This window comes from Crocodylus porosus, unplaced genomic scaffold, assembly GCF_001723895.1.
Source record: "Crocodylus porosus isolate Cpor-Errol unplaced genomic scaffold, CroPor_comp1, whole genome shotgun sequence".
Lineage (NCBI taxonomy): Eukaryota > Metazoa > Chordata > Crocodylia > Crocodylidae > Crocodylus > Crocodylus porosus.
Genome location: NW_017728943.1, coordinates 22,197,698 through 22,212,896, shown reverse-complemented (window position 1 = coordinate 22,212,896; position 15,199 = coordinate 22,197,698). Strand labels below are relative to the sequence as shown.

At 50.0% G+C, this 15,199-nt stretch overlaps 2 protein-coding genes across 6 annotated transcripts in view; both read right to left on the bottom strand.

Moving 5' to 3' along the window:
• The window catches only part of LOC109319419 (vesicle-associated membrane protein 1-like), a 6,180-nt gene extending 5,993 nt beyond the window's left edge, over positions 1-187 (bottom strand). Inside the window, exon 1 of one of the 2 annotated variants that reach the window (XM_019548962.1) lies at positions 10-187. In XM_019548962.1, the coding sequence (XP_019404507.1) occupies positions 10-11 (2 nt within the window). In that variant the 5' untranslated portion in view covers positions 12-187. The remainder of the gene's footprint in view (positions 1-9) is intronic. The other variant, XM_019548961.1, reaches the window with a different exon arrangement.
• A 10,421-nt stretch (positions 188-10,608) lies between these two features.
• LOC109319418 (vesicle-associated membrane protein 1-like) lies at positions 10,609-15,003 on the bottom strand. Of its 4 annotated transcripts, XR_002103501.1 has the most exons (5): positions 14,592-15,003; positions 14,339-14,497; positions 13,789-13,840; positions 12,014-12,460; positions 10,609-11,721 (listed from the first exon to the last, which is right to left on the bottom strand). XR_002103501.1 is itself a non-coding variant. In XM_019548960.1 (4 exons), exons 1-4 carry the CDS (start codon positions 14,730-14,732, stop codon positions 12,444-12,446), a joined length of 369 nt encoding a protein of 122 aa, XP_019404505.1. In that variant the 5' UTR covers positions 14,733-15,003; the 3' UTR covers positions 10,609-12,443. The 4 variants fall into 4 exon arrangements, 3 of the variants coding, with proteins under 3 accessions (XP_019404505.1, XP_019404504.1, XP_019404503.1); XM_019548960.1 differs by having other exon boundaries at positions 10,609-12,460; XM_019548959.1 differs by lacking the exon at positions 12,014-12,460.
• Positions 15,004-15,199: the final 196 nt, after the last annotated feature.

Below are 15,199 nucleotides of genomic sequence, written 5' to 3'. Positions count from 1 at the left end.
AGCACTCACATGGTCGGGTCGAGTCGGGTCGCGCCGCGCCGCGCCGGGCCAGTCCCACTAGTCACTACGCTCCCCTCTGCGCCAGGCTATGAATGCGACGGCCGCCGCCTCCAGCCTTTTATAGGCCGATCTGGTCACGCCCACGGCGGCGCCGGCCAATGGCGGGCGCTCCGCGCTGTGCCCCTCGGCACATGGAGGCAGCTTCGGGCCAGCCACCTCCCCCCGCCGCCGACCAATAAGCACTTCCGTCTCTTCTCTTGCTACACGCTGGACCAATCAACGCCCACCTCGCACCGGCCACGGCTGTGACGACAGAAGCCAGCTGGGGACTTCCCCATCCGTAGTCGCTGCTGGTGGGAGCTGCGTGCACATGTAGGACCCGTGCTGCGGCCGGGCGGTCCCGGGTCGCCGATGGAAAGCGCTGCTACCCAGCATCGTCTGCACAGTCGCGTGCGGTACAGGATCCAGGCTGCAGCCCTGAGTGACACAGGGCGGTTGATCTCCCCAGCCGCAGGTTTCCTTTGCCCCCACCCCAAGTCACAGTGCTACCAACCACTGCATCCCAGGGAATTCTGCGCAGAGATATTCAAAGTTATGCAAAATTACTATTTTTTTTACACATTAAGCTCAATGTAATACTAATTGAACCTTCTTTAGAAATATATGGAGGTACTTGTGTTGGGGGGATCTGATTGAGGGATAGGTGTTGGGTGAGCGTGTGGGGGGCAGGGTTGTGAATGTGTGGTGAGATGTGGGTGAGAGAAGATTATGAAGGGATGCTAGGGGTGTGGGCTGCCTGCTGCCACATCCCCATATGCTCCCCTTCCCCTCCCCTCCCCTGCACACAGCCCCAACATCACCACACAGCTCCCTGGCATAGCCCCTGCTGCCAGCAGGCCTTCTGGGCAGTCCTGTCTGCAGCAGGCACAGTCCTCAGTGGGGCACAAATTCTGGGTGCTGCACGTGGCAGCACAGACTCAGCCCGGTTTGGCCTGCTGGCAGGTGTATTTGGGCCAGACTACGCTGGCTCTGTGCTAGCATGTGGGGCTCATGGCACTGCAGGTAGGAACCACATGGAGCTGCAGGTACTCAGCTGCATCCATATGCCACTAGGGGCTCTGCTTGTCCCAGCCAGGAAGGGACCCAGGGTTTATCACCTGGTGCTGCCACCAGCAGTGGGGGCTCTGCACCATGGGATGTGGCGCATGTGGCAGGGGACACACCTACACACACCCCGACACATACGCCCCTCTCCTGCAGGCAGAAACTCCCCTTCGTGCTCCCCAGCTACACTCCATGGAATTACGTGATGTTATTATGCACAGTCATATGTTTACATGCAAAATTACATGGGCATGTAATTACATGGTGTGTAAACCACCATCACATCTTTGTCCTCTCTTGGTTCAGCTTTCATTGTTTTACCTACATCCAGTCCTCAGCTGTAGGCAGGCACTAGGTAAGAACCAAGACTGCTGGGTCTGGGTGATGTGAAAAAGAAGCGGGGGTGTCATCAGTACTTGAGATCTCTGCACAATCTCACTCAATGGCCTGATACACAAATAGGAGATAAGATGGAACCCTTCATAGACATCAGGGCTGGAAGGGACCTCGGAAGATCGAGTCCAGCCCCCCACCCAAAGGGCAGGAAGTCAGCTGAGGTCATAGGATCCCAGCAAGGAAAGCATCCAATTTGCTTTTGAAGGTGTTCAACGTAGGTGCTTGAACCACCTCCGATGGCAGGCTGTTCCAGACCTTGGGGGCTCGGACAGTAAAGAAATTCTTCCTTACGTCCAGCCTGAAACGGTCTTGCAGGAGTTTGTGACCGTTCAACCTCGTCATCCCTTGGGGCGCTCTGGTGAACAAACGTTCCCCCAGATCCTGGTGAACACCCCTGATAAAGTTATAGGTAGCCATCAGATCACGCCTGTGCCTGCGCTTTTCCAGGCTAAAGAGCCCCATGGCTCTCAGCCTGTCATCCTAAGGCCTGCTTTCCTGGCCTCTCTGATCATGTGCGTGGCTCTTCTCTGAACCCTTGAAGAACACCTCACAGGAAAGGTTGAAACCAGGGTGAGCACTTAGCCATCACCACACTCTGGGACCATCCTGTTAGGAAGGAGTGGAACCAGTTAAGAGTGGTCCCACAAATACTCACCCGGTCCTATAAGCATGCTATCAGCACCTCATGGTCAACTGCAAAGAGCACTGAAAAACCTAGGAAGATCAATACTAAAATTTATGCTGTTGATCTGCAGATTGTTTGCCCAGGCCACAAGCAATTTAATCCAGTCAATATAAATGGGACAAGACCAGGCTTCTCTACCCCCAACTCTGATTCTGCAACCGCACTGGAGGTTCCCAAGCCATGCCAAATATGGGTGATTTTGCCTAGAAAAGTGGTCGCAAATGCTGCTGGAAATTGGCCAGCACATCATAAGCAAGGAAACATTGTAATAGTTTCTTTAGGGTGGGAGGAGAAAAAGTAATGCAGCCATGCTGCAATTGGGGCTTCCTACCTGCTCTGTGGACACCTCCCTTTTCACCCATTTGTCCCTTTCCGCAGAGGCTCCCACTACAGGAACAAGGAAAGATCTTTTTTCCTTTGTTCTGCCTTTCAAAACCAAGTTGTGTATCTTATTTGGGGACATGTCATATGGGAGACAATATTGTGTTAACCATCAACCTTGCATTAAATAGCGATATATCAGGCTCTCCACCAGTTGTGACAGAACAAGGAAACACCAAGTGTCTCCAAAGACGTTTTCTTACTCCTCCCACCATCCAAGCCAGCCTCGTTTCCCAACCTCCCAACCCTCATTCACTTCCTGCCTTCAAAAAAGCAATGTCCTTCCCCTACTCCCTCCCATCCACCCCCACTCTTCCGCCAAGTTCTGCTTGGAGTCTTCAGCAGAAGAGAGGGTTTTCAAGAGGCATCTTCAGAAGGCATAGGGGAGCCCCCAATGCACTTGTTTCCTGTAGCAATACTAGTTTGCCCAAGGACAAAGCCAGGTCATCTGAATACACTTGACAGGTGACGACTCCTTTCTCTGCTCCTCCCCACACCACATGCTTCCATGGATATGGTACAATCAAATGTCTACATTATGAGAAGTAGCCGGCATACAAAAACTACAGACAGATCATACGCACCCAAACCTGAGTTACCTTTACCCAGTCAGTGACAACTTTAGCCTTGCACATGGGTGAGGGCACACCAGTTTCAAATGTACTCAGAATACTTTACCCAAAACCCCAGCTTGGTTTAGCTGATTGGTCCACTACTGCTTTGCCGCTTTGCTGAGCTAGGCATATGGATCACCTCTGACCTGGACTGCTCCATATTCACAGTGACAGGGTGTGATGTACCAGATGATAAACTAAATGCTTTTTGGTCCAGCTCATGCCTGTCTTTTGCTCTGTCTACACACTACTGCTCTGCAGATAATTCACCCCCACTCTTGCTGCCTCCCGGGTGGGAGGTCAGCTGCAGAGCCCCCAGTATCAGTGGCCAGCACCACTTCGAGCTTCATGTATATCCTGGGAACTGACCTTGCTCCACACCTTTGAAATTGAAAGGAACTTGCTGTCCTGACAGCTGTCCCTGTATTCTATCTCCTGCTGTGGGCCACAATACCTGGTATAAAAGAAAAAAAAATGTACTGATGTACTCTGATGCCTACCAGGAAGGGGAAGAATACTTGGTGCTACTAAGCTTCCACCCAGGTCCTGGTTTGACATTGTGGAGGCTCCAGCTTGTGGGTTCTTTACAGTGACAGCCGGGGGTGGGGGGGAATGCCTGCAATGCCAGTTGTGCCTCCTGGTGGTATCCCCCAGGGAGCAGACAAGAGAGCCATAGGAGGAGGTGGCAAGGCTCCAAACCATCCTCCACCATAAGGACGTGATTGATTCAAAACCTGGCTGGAGGATACCTGGACTGTCAGAGGCAGTGCTAGAGGAGTACATGGACTACCAGAAAGGAGGAAGTTTGTGAATGCTGGAAGTAAGCAGAAGTCTTCATCTCCACCTGCAGCAGCTTTCCTGGCAAACAGATATGGAGCCTTAGCAACAGGGGAGGAGGAGCACTTTCCATTGGTAAAAGAAACCAGCCCAGGCATCCCCAAGGTTGGGAGGATCAAGACCACTGCCACCAAGAAGAAGCAACAGGTGGTGATGGTTACTGGAGACTCCCTTTCTGCAGGGGATGGAGGCATCCAACTGCCAGCTTGACCCCTTGTCACAGGTCTGCTCCTTGCCTGGAGCCCAGACTTGAGATGTCACAGAAGGATTACTGAGACTCATCCAGCCTTCTGACTGCTCATCAATGCTGCTTGTTCATGTGGGCACAAATGATACTCTCGGGGGCCCTGAGCAGATCAAAAGTGACTACAGGGCTCTGGGAGAAAGGGTGAAGGAGACAGGAGCTCAGACAGTGTTCTCCTCAATCCTTTTGTTCAAGGGCAGGGGCCTGGGTAGGAGCAAATGCATGACTGTGTGGACAGCCTTGCTAGCAGGGCTTTTGTTTCCTCAACCATGGGATGTTGGAAGAGACAGGACCCACCTGACAAAAAGATGGAACAGCATCTTTGTAGACAGGCTCGCTAACTTAGGAGGGCTTTAAAACTAGGTTCAGTGGGGGATGGAGACCAAAGCCCTGAGGTAAGTAGGGAAGTGAGTAACCTGGAGGAAGCACAAGCAGGAGGGCACAACAGGGGAGGCCGCCTTTTTCTTCCTGAAAAAGTAGGGCAGTCAGCTTGCCAGCTCAGGTGTCTGCATACAAATGCACAGAGCCTGGGAAACAAGCAGGAAGAATCCAAAGTTTTCACACGGTCACGGAACTATGATGTGATTGGAATAACAGAGGCTTGATAGGATAGCTTCCAGGACTGAAGCACTGTCATGGATGGGCATAAACTGTTCAGGAATGATAGGCGAGGTGAGAAGAGGAGGAGGAGTTGCACTGCTTAGAACTCCAATATGAAACTGGAGACAGGCCTGCTGAAAGTCTCTGGGTTAGGGTCAGAGGGGAGAGCAACAAGGGTGATATCATCGTGGGTATCTACTTTAGGCCACCAGACTAGAAGGTGGAAGTAGATGAGGCTGTCTTCAAAAAACTAGCGGCAGTTTCCTTGACCACAGGGCCTGGTACTCATGGGGGACTTCAGTCAACCTGATTTCTGCTGGAAAGGCAACATAGCAGTGCACAGGCAATCCAGGAAGTTTTCAGAGAGTATTGGGGACAACCTCCTGATACAAGTGTTGGAGAGGCCAACTAGGGATTGTGCTCTTCTTGACCTGCTGCTCACAATCAGGGAAGAATTGGTGGGGAATGTAGAAGAAGATGGCAACTTGGGCAGCAGCAACCACAAGATGATTGAGTTGAGGATTCTGAGGAAAGGAAGGAGAGCAGCAGAGTAAGGACATTGGACTACAGAACAGAAAAACAGACTTTGCAACTCACTCAGGGAACTGAAGGGCAAAATCCCCAGGAGGCCCATCTGAAGGGTAAAGGAGTCCAGGGAGCTGGCTGCACTTTAAAGAAGCCTTACTGAGGGTGCAGGAACAAGCCGTCCCAATGGACATGAAGACTAGCAAAGTGGAACTCTGGACAAATGATTAGGGAGGAGTACATAAGTATTGCTTGGGCATCCCAGGATTAAATCAGAAAGGCCGACACGCAGTTGGAGTTGCAACTAGCAAGGGATGGAACAACAAGAAGGGCTTCAATAAGCATATCAGCAAAAAGAGGAAGATCAGGGAAAGTGTGGGTCCCTTACTGAATGGGAGAGACAACCTAGTGAAAGAAGATGCAAAGGCTGACGTACTCAGTGTCTTTTGCACCCTGCTATTCACAGGCAAAGTAAGCTCCCAGACTACTGCACCTGGCAGCACAGCTTGAGGAGAAAGTGAGCAGCCAACAATGGCAAAAGAACAGGTTAGGGACTATTTAGAAGAGTTGCATGTGTACAAGTCCATGGGGTTGGACGCGATGCATGCAAGGGTGCTGAGGGAGTTGGCCATTACAACTGCAGAGCCTCTGACCATTATCTTTGAAAATTTGTGGCAGTTGGGAGAGGCCCTGGAGGACTGGAAAAGGGCAAATATAGTGCCCATCTTTAAGAAAGGGAAGGAGGAGGATCCAGGGAACTACAGCCTCACCTCAGTCCCTGGAAAAATCATGGAACAGATCCTCAAGGAATCCATTTGTAAGCACTTGGATAAGAAAAGGATTAGGAACAGTCAGCATGGATTCACCAAGCGTGAGTCATGCCTGACCAACCTGATTGTCTTCTATGATGAGATGACTGACTCTGTGGATGTGGAGAGCAGCGGACATGATATATCTTGAGACTTTACAGGGCTTTTGATGCAATCTCCCAAGCAAGCTAGGGAAGTACAGGTTGGATGAATGGCCTGTAAGTTGGATATACAACTGGCTGGGTTGTCAGACTGAAAGGGTGGTAATTCCTAGCTGTCTAGTCGGCAGCTGCTATCAAGTGGAGTGCCCTGGGGTCAATTCTGGGACTGGTTTTGTGCAGTATCTACACCAACAATCTGGAAGATAATCCCAGTGTGATCTGAAGTGAACCCTTAGCAAGTTTGCAGATGACACCAAGCTTGGGGTGGGGTGTGGGGAGAGTGTACTAGATCCACTTTTAGGTGAGTATCTACTTTTAGAACTCTTTATTCCACAGGTGTTAACGGCCCTCTCAGTTTAACTGTCTTGGTGTTGCCCCAATCCAGCCAGCCTTTGTTCTGCATTCTGTCTGTCAACTGCTCCTGGTAACTCCTATTTCACAGCTCTTTTCAATGAATCCTAGAGAATCACAGAGAAGTAGGGACCTTCAGAGGTCATCTAGTCCACCCCCCTGCCTGAGGAAGGTTCATCTTGTTGTTAGGGTAGCTTATCATATTTTATGCTTTAAACTTGCACCTGCTTATAGGGTGGTGAATTATAATATTGTTTAAACTTTTTTTTTTATACTCAATCTTATTTAATCATTGTTTAAGTTCTGTATAGCATCATCACCTTTTTGTTTTGTTTATCAGCTGGCCTCGAGTTGTTTTTGTAGAGCTCATAGTGCTCATTATATCTTTTCTTTTTTATCACTGTGAGAAGTTTTTCTAATGTAACATAGTTGTGGCCTTGTTGCCAACTCAAATTAACTGCACTTGGCACTGAGCAGCTGAATCACAGGGATGAAATGGACAATGCCCAAAGACAGACACTGGAAAAAGGCCAAATTAAGAAGTGTGCTCATGTTGGGTCTGTTGAACAAACTAATACGCTGACAGGATAAAATATGGACAGTATGCTGACTGCAGAGAAACCAATCTGAAAGCAAGGATTCATCAAAGGAGTGAAGTTAGAGAAAAGCACAGAAGGGGACAGCAAGAAAGTTAAGTGTATCATCACTGTCATAAATTCAGCCTTCAATACCTGTCTGGACTGTCCCAGCCAACAACTCACTCTTTGCTTTCAGGAACTGAGTGCCTTTTCTGTTAAGCAAAGTAACATCTGGGACTGGGTGAGATCACTGTACTAAATGTTTTTCTCTCTGTATATAGAAACTGTTAAGATAAAATTTGTTGCACTAATAAAGTTAGACATTCATTTTAGGACAGTGAGTTGTCTGTGTTCATATTTCACATTCCATTTAAGGGTTCATTGTGCTTTAATGATCCCCAAGCACTGTGAGCAGTGGTGCTAACAACAGTCCAAAGCAATCCCATAAAAATTCATCATCTAAACTTGGCCTATGATTACCATCAACCCTGACAAAACACAGACATAGCACCCTCACAGGTAACGAAGGGGAGCCGCATCCATCCTACTTCTACAAAGTGTTTTCATCATATGCTCAAGAGATCCCAGGGAGAGGCCACACCTCCTGGCTACAGAAAAAGGTAAAACCCCACCCAGTCCAGACCAATCTAACCACAGGGTAACATTCCTTCCTGACCCCAAACCTGGCAATGGGTTGGACCCCAAGTATAGGGGCCCAGACCCCCTCACCAGGAATCTCCAGCTCTGAATTCCCAGCAGGAGCATTGGCACAGCCCAGCTGCAGTCCCCAGCCAGGGCCACAACCAGCACCCAGCCCCTGAGCAAGGCTTACAGTTATGCCTATTTTCACTTTGATCGTAAGATCAGCTCCCCTGGGAGCTTTACTGCCCACATCCTGCTGGCAGCATACATGAGACTCCCACACAGGGGTAGGGGTGCCACTGGGCCCGCTGCTCACCCAGAATCCCCACATTGTCACTGACCCCAAACAGGGTCCACTTCTCTGTCCAGCAGTCCACCCCCACATGCACCTCCTTCATGTGAGGGCAATAAGACACTTCTGCAGGGAAGAAAAGCCACGTGAGGCAAACTGGGGCATTGTGACTGCTGTCACCCATCTCTGCTGCCTGCCTACTCACAGCTGCCAATGGCCCACATGATCAGGACCCCATGGCTCCATGGGAGCACCCTTGCCACACACAGCATGGTAACCATGGAAAATAGCATTAAGAGGAAAGGTCTGGGCTTGCTTGTTTGTGGTCGTTTTTTGGCTGGGCATTGTACAAGCAATCATCCTGCATTGTCTTATTAGTTGTGTCTGCTAAACAGTCACTCCCACACTGTGGATGGTGCTGTACAAGAGGATGCCCTAGAGCTGGTGAAAAAAGTGGGTGGAAAGCTCCTCCTTCCCTTATATACAGAATGGTGGTTGGGTGTTCTCTCTGGCAGCTATATGATGATATGAAGACAAATATGACTTCACTGGCAGGGCTGCAGCATCAGCCCATTTCCATAAGCCTGTAATCCTGGCAGACAATGCAGAATTGTGTGCGTTTGCAGTAAAGGCAGACACAGACCAGTACTAGGAGTTGGGCAGGCTTGCGCTGATGGTTTCCAAGGTATGGGTATTAGGATGTGGCCCAGCTCAAAGCTGGTGAGAGCTGAACACAGGTCTTTGGTAATCTGCTGGCTGCTGTGAGCTTGTGTTTGAGATGTGAGAAGTTAAGGGCAAGATGAGCTAATGATGCTCATGCCTTCCTATCTCATTGTAGTAGTGTCCTCTCACTCTAATGACCATCTTGGATAATCCTGGTCTGAGCTCCTCAGGCCACTTAGTTCATCTCAGTGCCCTTAAGATGAACTGCTATGTGCAAACTCCTCTACCTGAAGCTTTTGAAACAGTCTTTCAAGCATGGCTCAGTGGAGCTGAATCCTGGTGGAAAGGTACATACTGTGGGAGGATAGAAATAGAAACAAGTACAATTACTGGACAACCCATGACTATTTTTATATGCTGATATTCATTCAATCAACTGTAATGTTAGATTAGTGGCATAGCTGAGGATTCCCAGGTGGTTATTGGCAAGGCTCTTGGGTCATATGGGGAGCCAGGCTGTGTGGCATATTCATCCTCAGGGAGTTCTTTTTGGGCAACAGCTGCAGGGGATGCTACAGATCCCAGCATTAATATTCCACTGGTATATAAATACCCAGGCTGCTCTGCATGCTGCTTTTTCTCTAGTTGGTCTCCAACTTACTCCCTGGCCTTCCCTCTGTACTAGAGGAAAGCTGTTGCATCTGAATCCATTTGGTTGCAGGCTTCAGCTCATGTCAGGGTTATGGCGGAGGTTTTCAGTGCCTTAGGCAACATATAACATATCAGAGAAAGAAATAGAAGAGACAGCCTCGAGTCCTCAGCCACCAGAGGACCAAGAGGAATGAGGTTCCAAAGACTTGTGCAGGAGAGTTTGAGATGACTGTACTTCTGCCCATCCATCATCACAGCTCAGTTCAACAGGGGGTGGGAAATGGCTCAAAGACTGCTTCACTTCAGCTCTTCTCTTCCTTAAAAAAGGGAAGGATGGGGAGCTCTACAGAGATAAACTAAGTGAAAAAGTCTTGTCAGAACAGTCCTTCCCCCAGGTAGTTTCTTATAAAAGCATATCCCAAACTCCACAAAAAGGAGCTATGAGTTTCTAGTGCAGGGACACTAACAGAATGATTCAGTATATATGCTGTGTCTCGTTACTAACATGTACCTCATAGAGCTAAAAGAGGGAAGTAGCCTGAGAAGATCTTCTCAGGATATTTCTCAGCAAAGGACTGAAGATGCCAGGATATACTTGTGAATGGCTTTCTGCTAGAAAAGGACTGTGTCCTTGCATCCTCCTTTCAACAGAATGAAACAGACCTCTCTCTGCCTGCATACAGCTGACAGGGCAGTAATTTAATTTACCCACAGCACCAGTGGCATATTAACATTCAATTCCTACTGGTTCATGAAGGCTACTGCTTCTTCAAGGTTCCCTCCTCTTTGCATCCCTGTTGCAGAGTGCAAGCTTTACACTGAATACAAGTCAATCTCCCTATTCCTACTTACCCTTTGGCCTGTCCACCTGATACACACTCCCAGCATGACTGGAACTGTACTACTGAAAGGCTGTGCCCCACTTCCAGATTCCCCTAACAAACTGCATTCTTTTTACATGAAGGATTTCAAAGTGAGTACTGTCAGAAGAAGCCCTTCCACGTGAGGGCAAAGCATAAAGTCACCCTTCCATTCCCATTCATATCCATCCAGACAATAAAGGTGGCAGACACAGTAAGGTGGTGGGAACATGTTTGTTAGCAGAGTTCAGAGTACATAAGCTGGTTCCTCTACATGCCAGAAAGGAAGGTTACAGTTGTGTTTATAGAGATCTGGGGATGTGTGCATTTTTCCACCATACAGAAAGAAACAGAACAGAGCAAAGGAGAAGAGTAAAGCAACATACAACACCCTAGAGAAAGAAAGCGGAATAGACAGTCATCTCAAGGCCTTAGCCACCAGACGAACAAGAGGAAGGAGATGCCAAAGCCTTGTCCAGGAGGGTCTGAGATGAGAGTTGTATTTCTGTCCATCCATCAACAGCTCAATTCCACGGGGCTGCTTCACTCCAGATGTTCATCACTACCCTTCCCCAAGAGGGAAAGATGGGGAGTTGCATGGAGATGAACTTGGTACAAATGAAATGCTGGTGCATGGATGCGAGTATGCAAAATCCAGCCCCCTCTCAACAAGCCAGGTGGGGTAGGAGACCCTTCCCAGCATGCCCTAAAAACAGCAAGGAGCTTTCAATCTCACTCCCATAGGGAAGCACCACCAATTGAACCCCACTTCCCCAGTAGCCCTCCTGGCCATGGTACGTAACCCTCGGAGCATTATGCTAAACAACTAGAAGCTCCCTGAACTGAAGGGGTTTACCTTCAACCTAAAATACATCTTCACTCTTTTCCCCACCCTCTCCACCCTTTTGTCCTCTGGAAGTAACAAGTCACCCACAGAACAAACAAACAAACCTTAGTAGAGACTTACTGTAAAACTCGATTTGTCCATTGAGCCCACAGCTGCTCTTGAAGGACTTAGAGCAGCCTTGGGAAACACAGCCCTACCCAAGTGGGACTTAGTCTAAGGTATGGTCTTGTATAGGCAAGTAAGGATCTCCCTCCTGTAACTAGGACCCAAGCTCAGGAACACTGGCAAGTGCCCACTGCTAGCCTCATAAATCTGGGGCAGTTTTCAGCCCTGGCACACAGAAAGATTTAAGCTTGTTAATGGGGGCAGATTTCACAGAGAACCAGGAGCTGTTGGATGCAAGAATCTGATGCCAATTTTTTCAGAGTAGAGCTGCACTTGGAGAAATTCAGAGCAGAGTTTCAAGAGCAGCTTCCAACTCCTGCAGAGAATAAGGGGCTTTAGAGAAAAACAGTAACAACCAGAGACTGGTCCAGAAAAAACACAGGGTAAGTTTGTTCCAATTACCAAAGCAAACTCAGAATCCCACCTGGGACACCGCTGACCTGCCCTTACCACAACACATGGTAAGCATGCAGCCTTAGGAAGCCAAAAGGATCAGGACCCTTACTCCTGCTCCACCCCCCACCTTGCCCCACTATACCCCCAGCATAAGCAGCATGCTAGTAGATAGTTCCAGGTTCACATGCTCACTTAAACCACAAACATATTACCTTGGGCTCCTATCAGATGAATCAATGCTGAAGAGCCAAAATGGGAGTCCTCCTTCAGTCCCTGGGGCTCATGGCTGCCAGGGCACTGCTTAAGGAAGCTTATACTGCCAGCACCCAACCCTTCAGACATTGCTGTGAGGAAAGTTCACACTGAAGGTGTGTTTCAACTCCAATTACCATTGCAACAGAAGCTGGGGGGAGCAATATTCCCTTTCCCTCCTCCACAAATGGAACTGCCTTCCCTCATGCTGCAGCAGCTATTCAAGGAGTTAGTCCAGGTCTATGAGAAATGCATCAGAACCTCATACAGAAGACAAACGAAGCCAATAAAAAGAATTAATGATGTAAAAGCCAAGTGGAGGGAGGGACCTTGGGCAGTGGAGAGACAGGATCACCAGGGTAGGTAGGCTGCAGACTGTGGGAACCACATTCAAGTACAGAAGTAAACTGCAGACAGAAAACAACAAAAGAAAGGAGAGAACAAAGGAGAGAACAAGAGGGCCAGTTACACCAAAGTTCCTGTTCTCTCATCAAATGAGAAGTCTTCCTTAGCTAGGGATTTGGACATTTCAGTCCTCCCACTCAACAGTTCTCTGATGTAGAAGGTAACAAACCCATCTCCCATGACAGGGTTTGGGAGTAGTCTATTTCCTCAAACTTGTTAGAACGTCTGTATCTCTGGCCCTGACAATCTGGCCTGCCTGGTCATTTCATTTGACCCACCAGCAGGTGCCTATCAAATAATTCTATCCAGCCAAACCCATGACTGCCCCTGCTGCGCTTCACATGGGGCTGAACCCTACCCATTTCCACCAGAGTGGTGGGCTCCTCTCCCATCCTCCAGCCCAGGAGGGCCCCAGCCCCATCCAGCACAGTTTCCAGGCAGGGCTGCTGCTACAGCTGCCCAGGGAACTGCTTAGCATCCCCCATCCTCTGGTAGCTCCTCCTCCTGCCCCTTCTACAGCACTGAGGCAACAGGTAGAGAAGCAGGGGTTGGTGGAAGGAAGCTGCAGTTGGGCAGGGGCCGGAGGCCAGGGTGGCGGGAGCACAGGGCCCAGCTCAGTCCAGCTGCATCGTGCAGGGCTCCCTGCTGTTCCTAGGACTGGTTCCATGGGGAAGTCCCACCATGATTGAGCCAACAGCCTTCCCTACTCCCTACAGGTACAGGCAGCTCCCAGAACTGGCTGGAGACATGGCCCACACAAGTAGAAGGCCCTGGGTGGTGCATAAGCACCCCAAGGGCCTGCTGCTGCTGCCACCACCAACAGCAGCAGGAGCTGTGCACTGTGGAGGGGCCCTCCCACGTGCATACCCATCACCCCCCCACACCTACCCCCTCAACCACACCCCACACACATTATACAGGAGTAAAACTTTATTTTGAGCTATTATGTGATCACCTCTATATACACTACAAATACATGAATCAGGACTTTTTTAAAAACTAATATTATACTAGACGTTTGATTTTTAGTATATGATTTGTTGGGGGGGTTTTCCAGGTCCAAGATGACAAACCCTCCCCCCTCTCAAAAGGGAGGGCAAGGGGAGAGACTTCCAGTGGCAAAGGTCAGGGATTAGGGGCAGGACTTCTAGCCCCAGTATGGCAAGCAGGGTATGGGACACCTTTCAAGGAACAGAGTTACCCTCTAGACCCCTGACACCTCACCAAAAGTGTATTAGCCATCCCTGGCTCCAGCCCCTAACCAAAAGGCACCATTTTACTACAGTCAGGAGCTCCTCAACCATATATTCTGGTCCCCCACAGTACTTACGTGCAATAGTCACCACCACAACAGCACAAGTGACTCCCAATATAATCATCATCTGGGGAGAGATTTTGAAACAATAAGACTCAATAAGGTTGGCATAAGGTAGTGTCCCCTACCAGCTGGAGCACCCATTTGTGCCTTTCAAAAGGCAACAACTCAGACCTCCAGTCTTCTGGATACCATGGCCTGAGACAGTGACACAAGCCTATCAGCTCAATTAAATACACAGTGAATGCTGGCTGCACCAGGCACCTCCAAATTAGAGCGATAGGCAGTCCCAATCAGAAGCCAGTGCCACAGAGGCCAAAAAAGCAAAAAAAGCAAGGAAAAGGCAGAGAACCACTGAAAGGATGCAGACTATACACTCCTATGAGAATGAAACAACTCGGCTAATCCTCCTTGTAGTGCTACTGCAGCCTGTTCTCTAGACATGGCTCAGGGCAGATAAGTGGGCAAGAAGACGTTCCACTAGCTTGGCATACAGCTATACAAGGCCAGAGACAGGCAACTGTTTAGCTTTGGTGTAAGGAGGGGGCTGGGCAGCCAGGCTCACCTTCATGTTCTTCCAAAAGTACTTCCTCTTGAGCTTTCCAGCACTGCTTTCAAACACTGAGGCACTAGCCTTTACAGCATCTGCCCGGTCATCCAGCTTTGACACTATCTCGTCTCGCTCCAGTACTTTGTCCACATTCACACGCATGATGTCTACCACCTGCAAGAGAAAGGGAACGACCCTTGGAGTGTCTCCAGATGCTGCTACATAACAGCTCAGAGAAAGAAGGGCAGGCTCACAGATAGTGACTTACCTCTGCCACCTGGGCCTGTGACAGCTGCAGCTGGCGGTTACTACTCGTGTTGGGTAGAGGGCCGGGGGGACCCCCACCCGGCGCTCCCCCTTCTGGGCCTGCTTGCTGTGCTGGGTCAGACCTGAGGAGACAAGGCGACATGCCAGAGAAGAAACTGGAAGGTGATGTGCATTTTACCCCAGACTACAAACTGTGCAGGAACAGAAAGGCTGGGGGGGGCGACAGAGAAGGGAACCCAGGAGGCCTGGCAGAGGTGCCAAATGCCCGGATGTGCTCGAGACCAGAACTGCTCCTCACTGAAACCCAACACAGGTGGATGGGGCTGCTGAGGAGCCAGGGGCTGATGGGCATCCTCAGGGCAGGGGCACCCACTGGCAGCCTCCCAGCCACAGTCGCCTGCACAGGGACAAGGACAGGGTCAGCACCTGTGCCCGCCATGCGCGGGGGAGCAGAGCCGCAGTCAGCCAGCCCCGCGGGGCAGGAGCCGCAGAGCCGACAGCCGGGCCCCCGCCCCTTTCCTGCGCAGGGGCCCGGGCGCCACGGCTCGGGAGGCGGCCGCCCTGGGCCGCGCAGGGAGAGCGGAGCCCCGCGCCCGGCAGGTGAGGGCG

What these genes read in the sequence shown, in the direction of transcription:
- LOC109319418 (XM_019548958.1), bottom strand. Translation starts at nt 14,732, where the DNA reads ATGTCGCCTTGTCTCCTCAGGTCTGACCCAGCACAGCAAGCAGGCCCA. An exon ending in CACAGGCCCAGGTGGCAGAG is followed by an intron (nt 14,498 to 14,591) that starts GTAAGTCACTAT and finishes TTTCTCTTGCAG; the next exon opens with GTGGTAGACATCATGCGTGT. An exon ending in ACTTTTGGAAGAACATGAAG is followed by an intron (nt 13,841 to 14,338) that starts GTGAGCCTGGCT and finishes ATCTCTCCCCAG; the next exon opens with ATGATGATTATATTGGGAGT.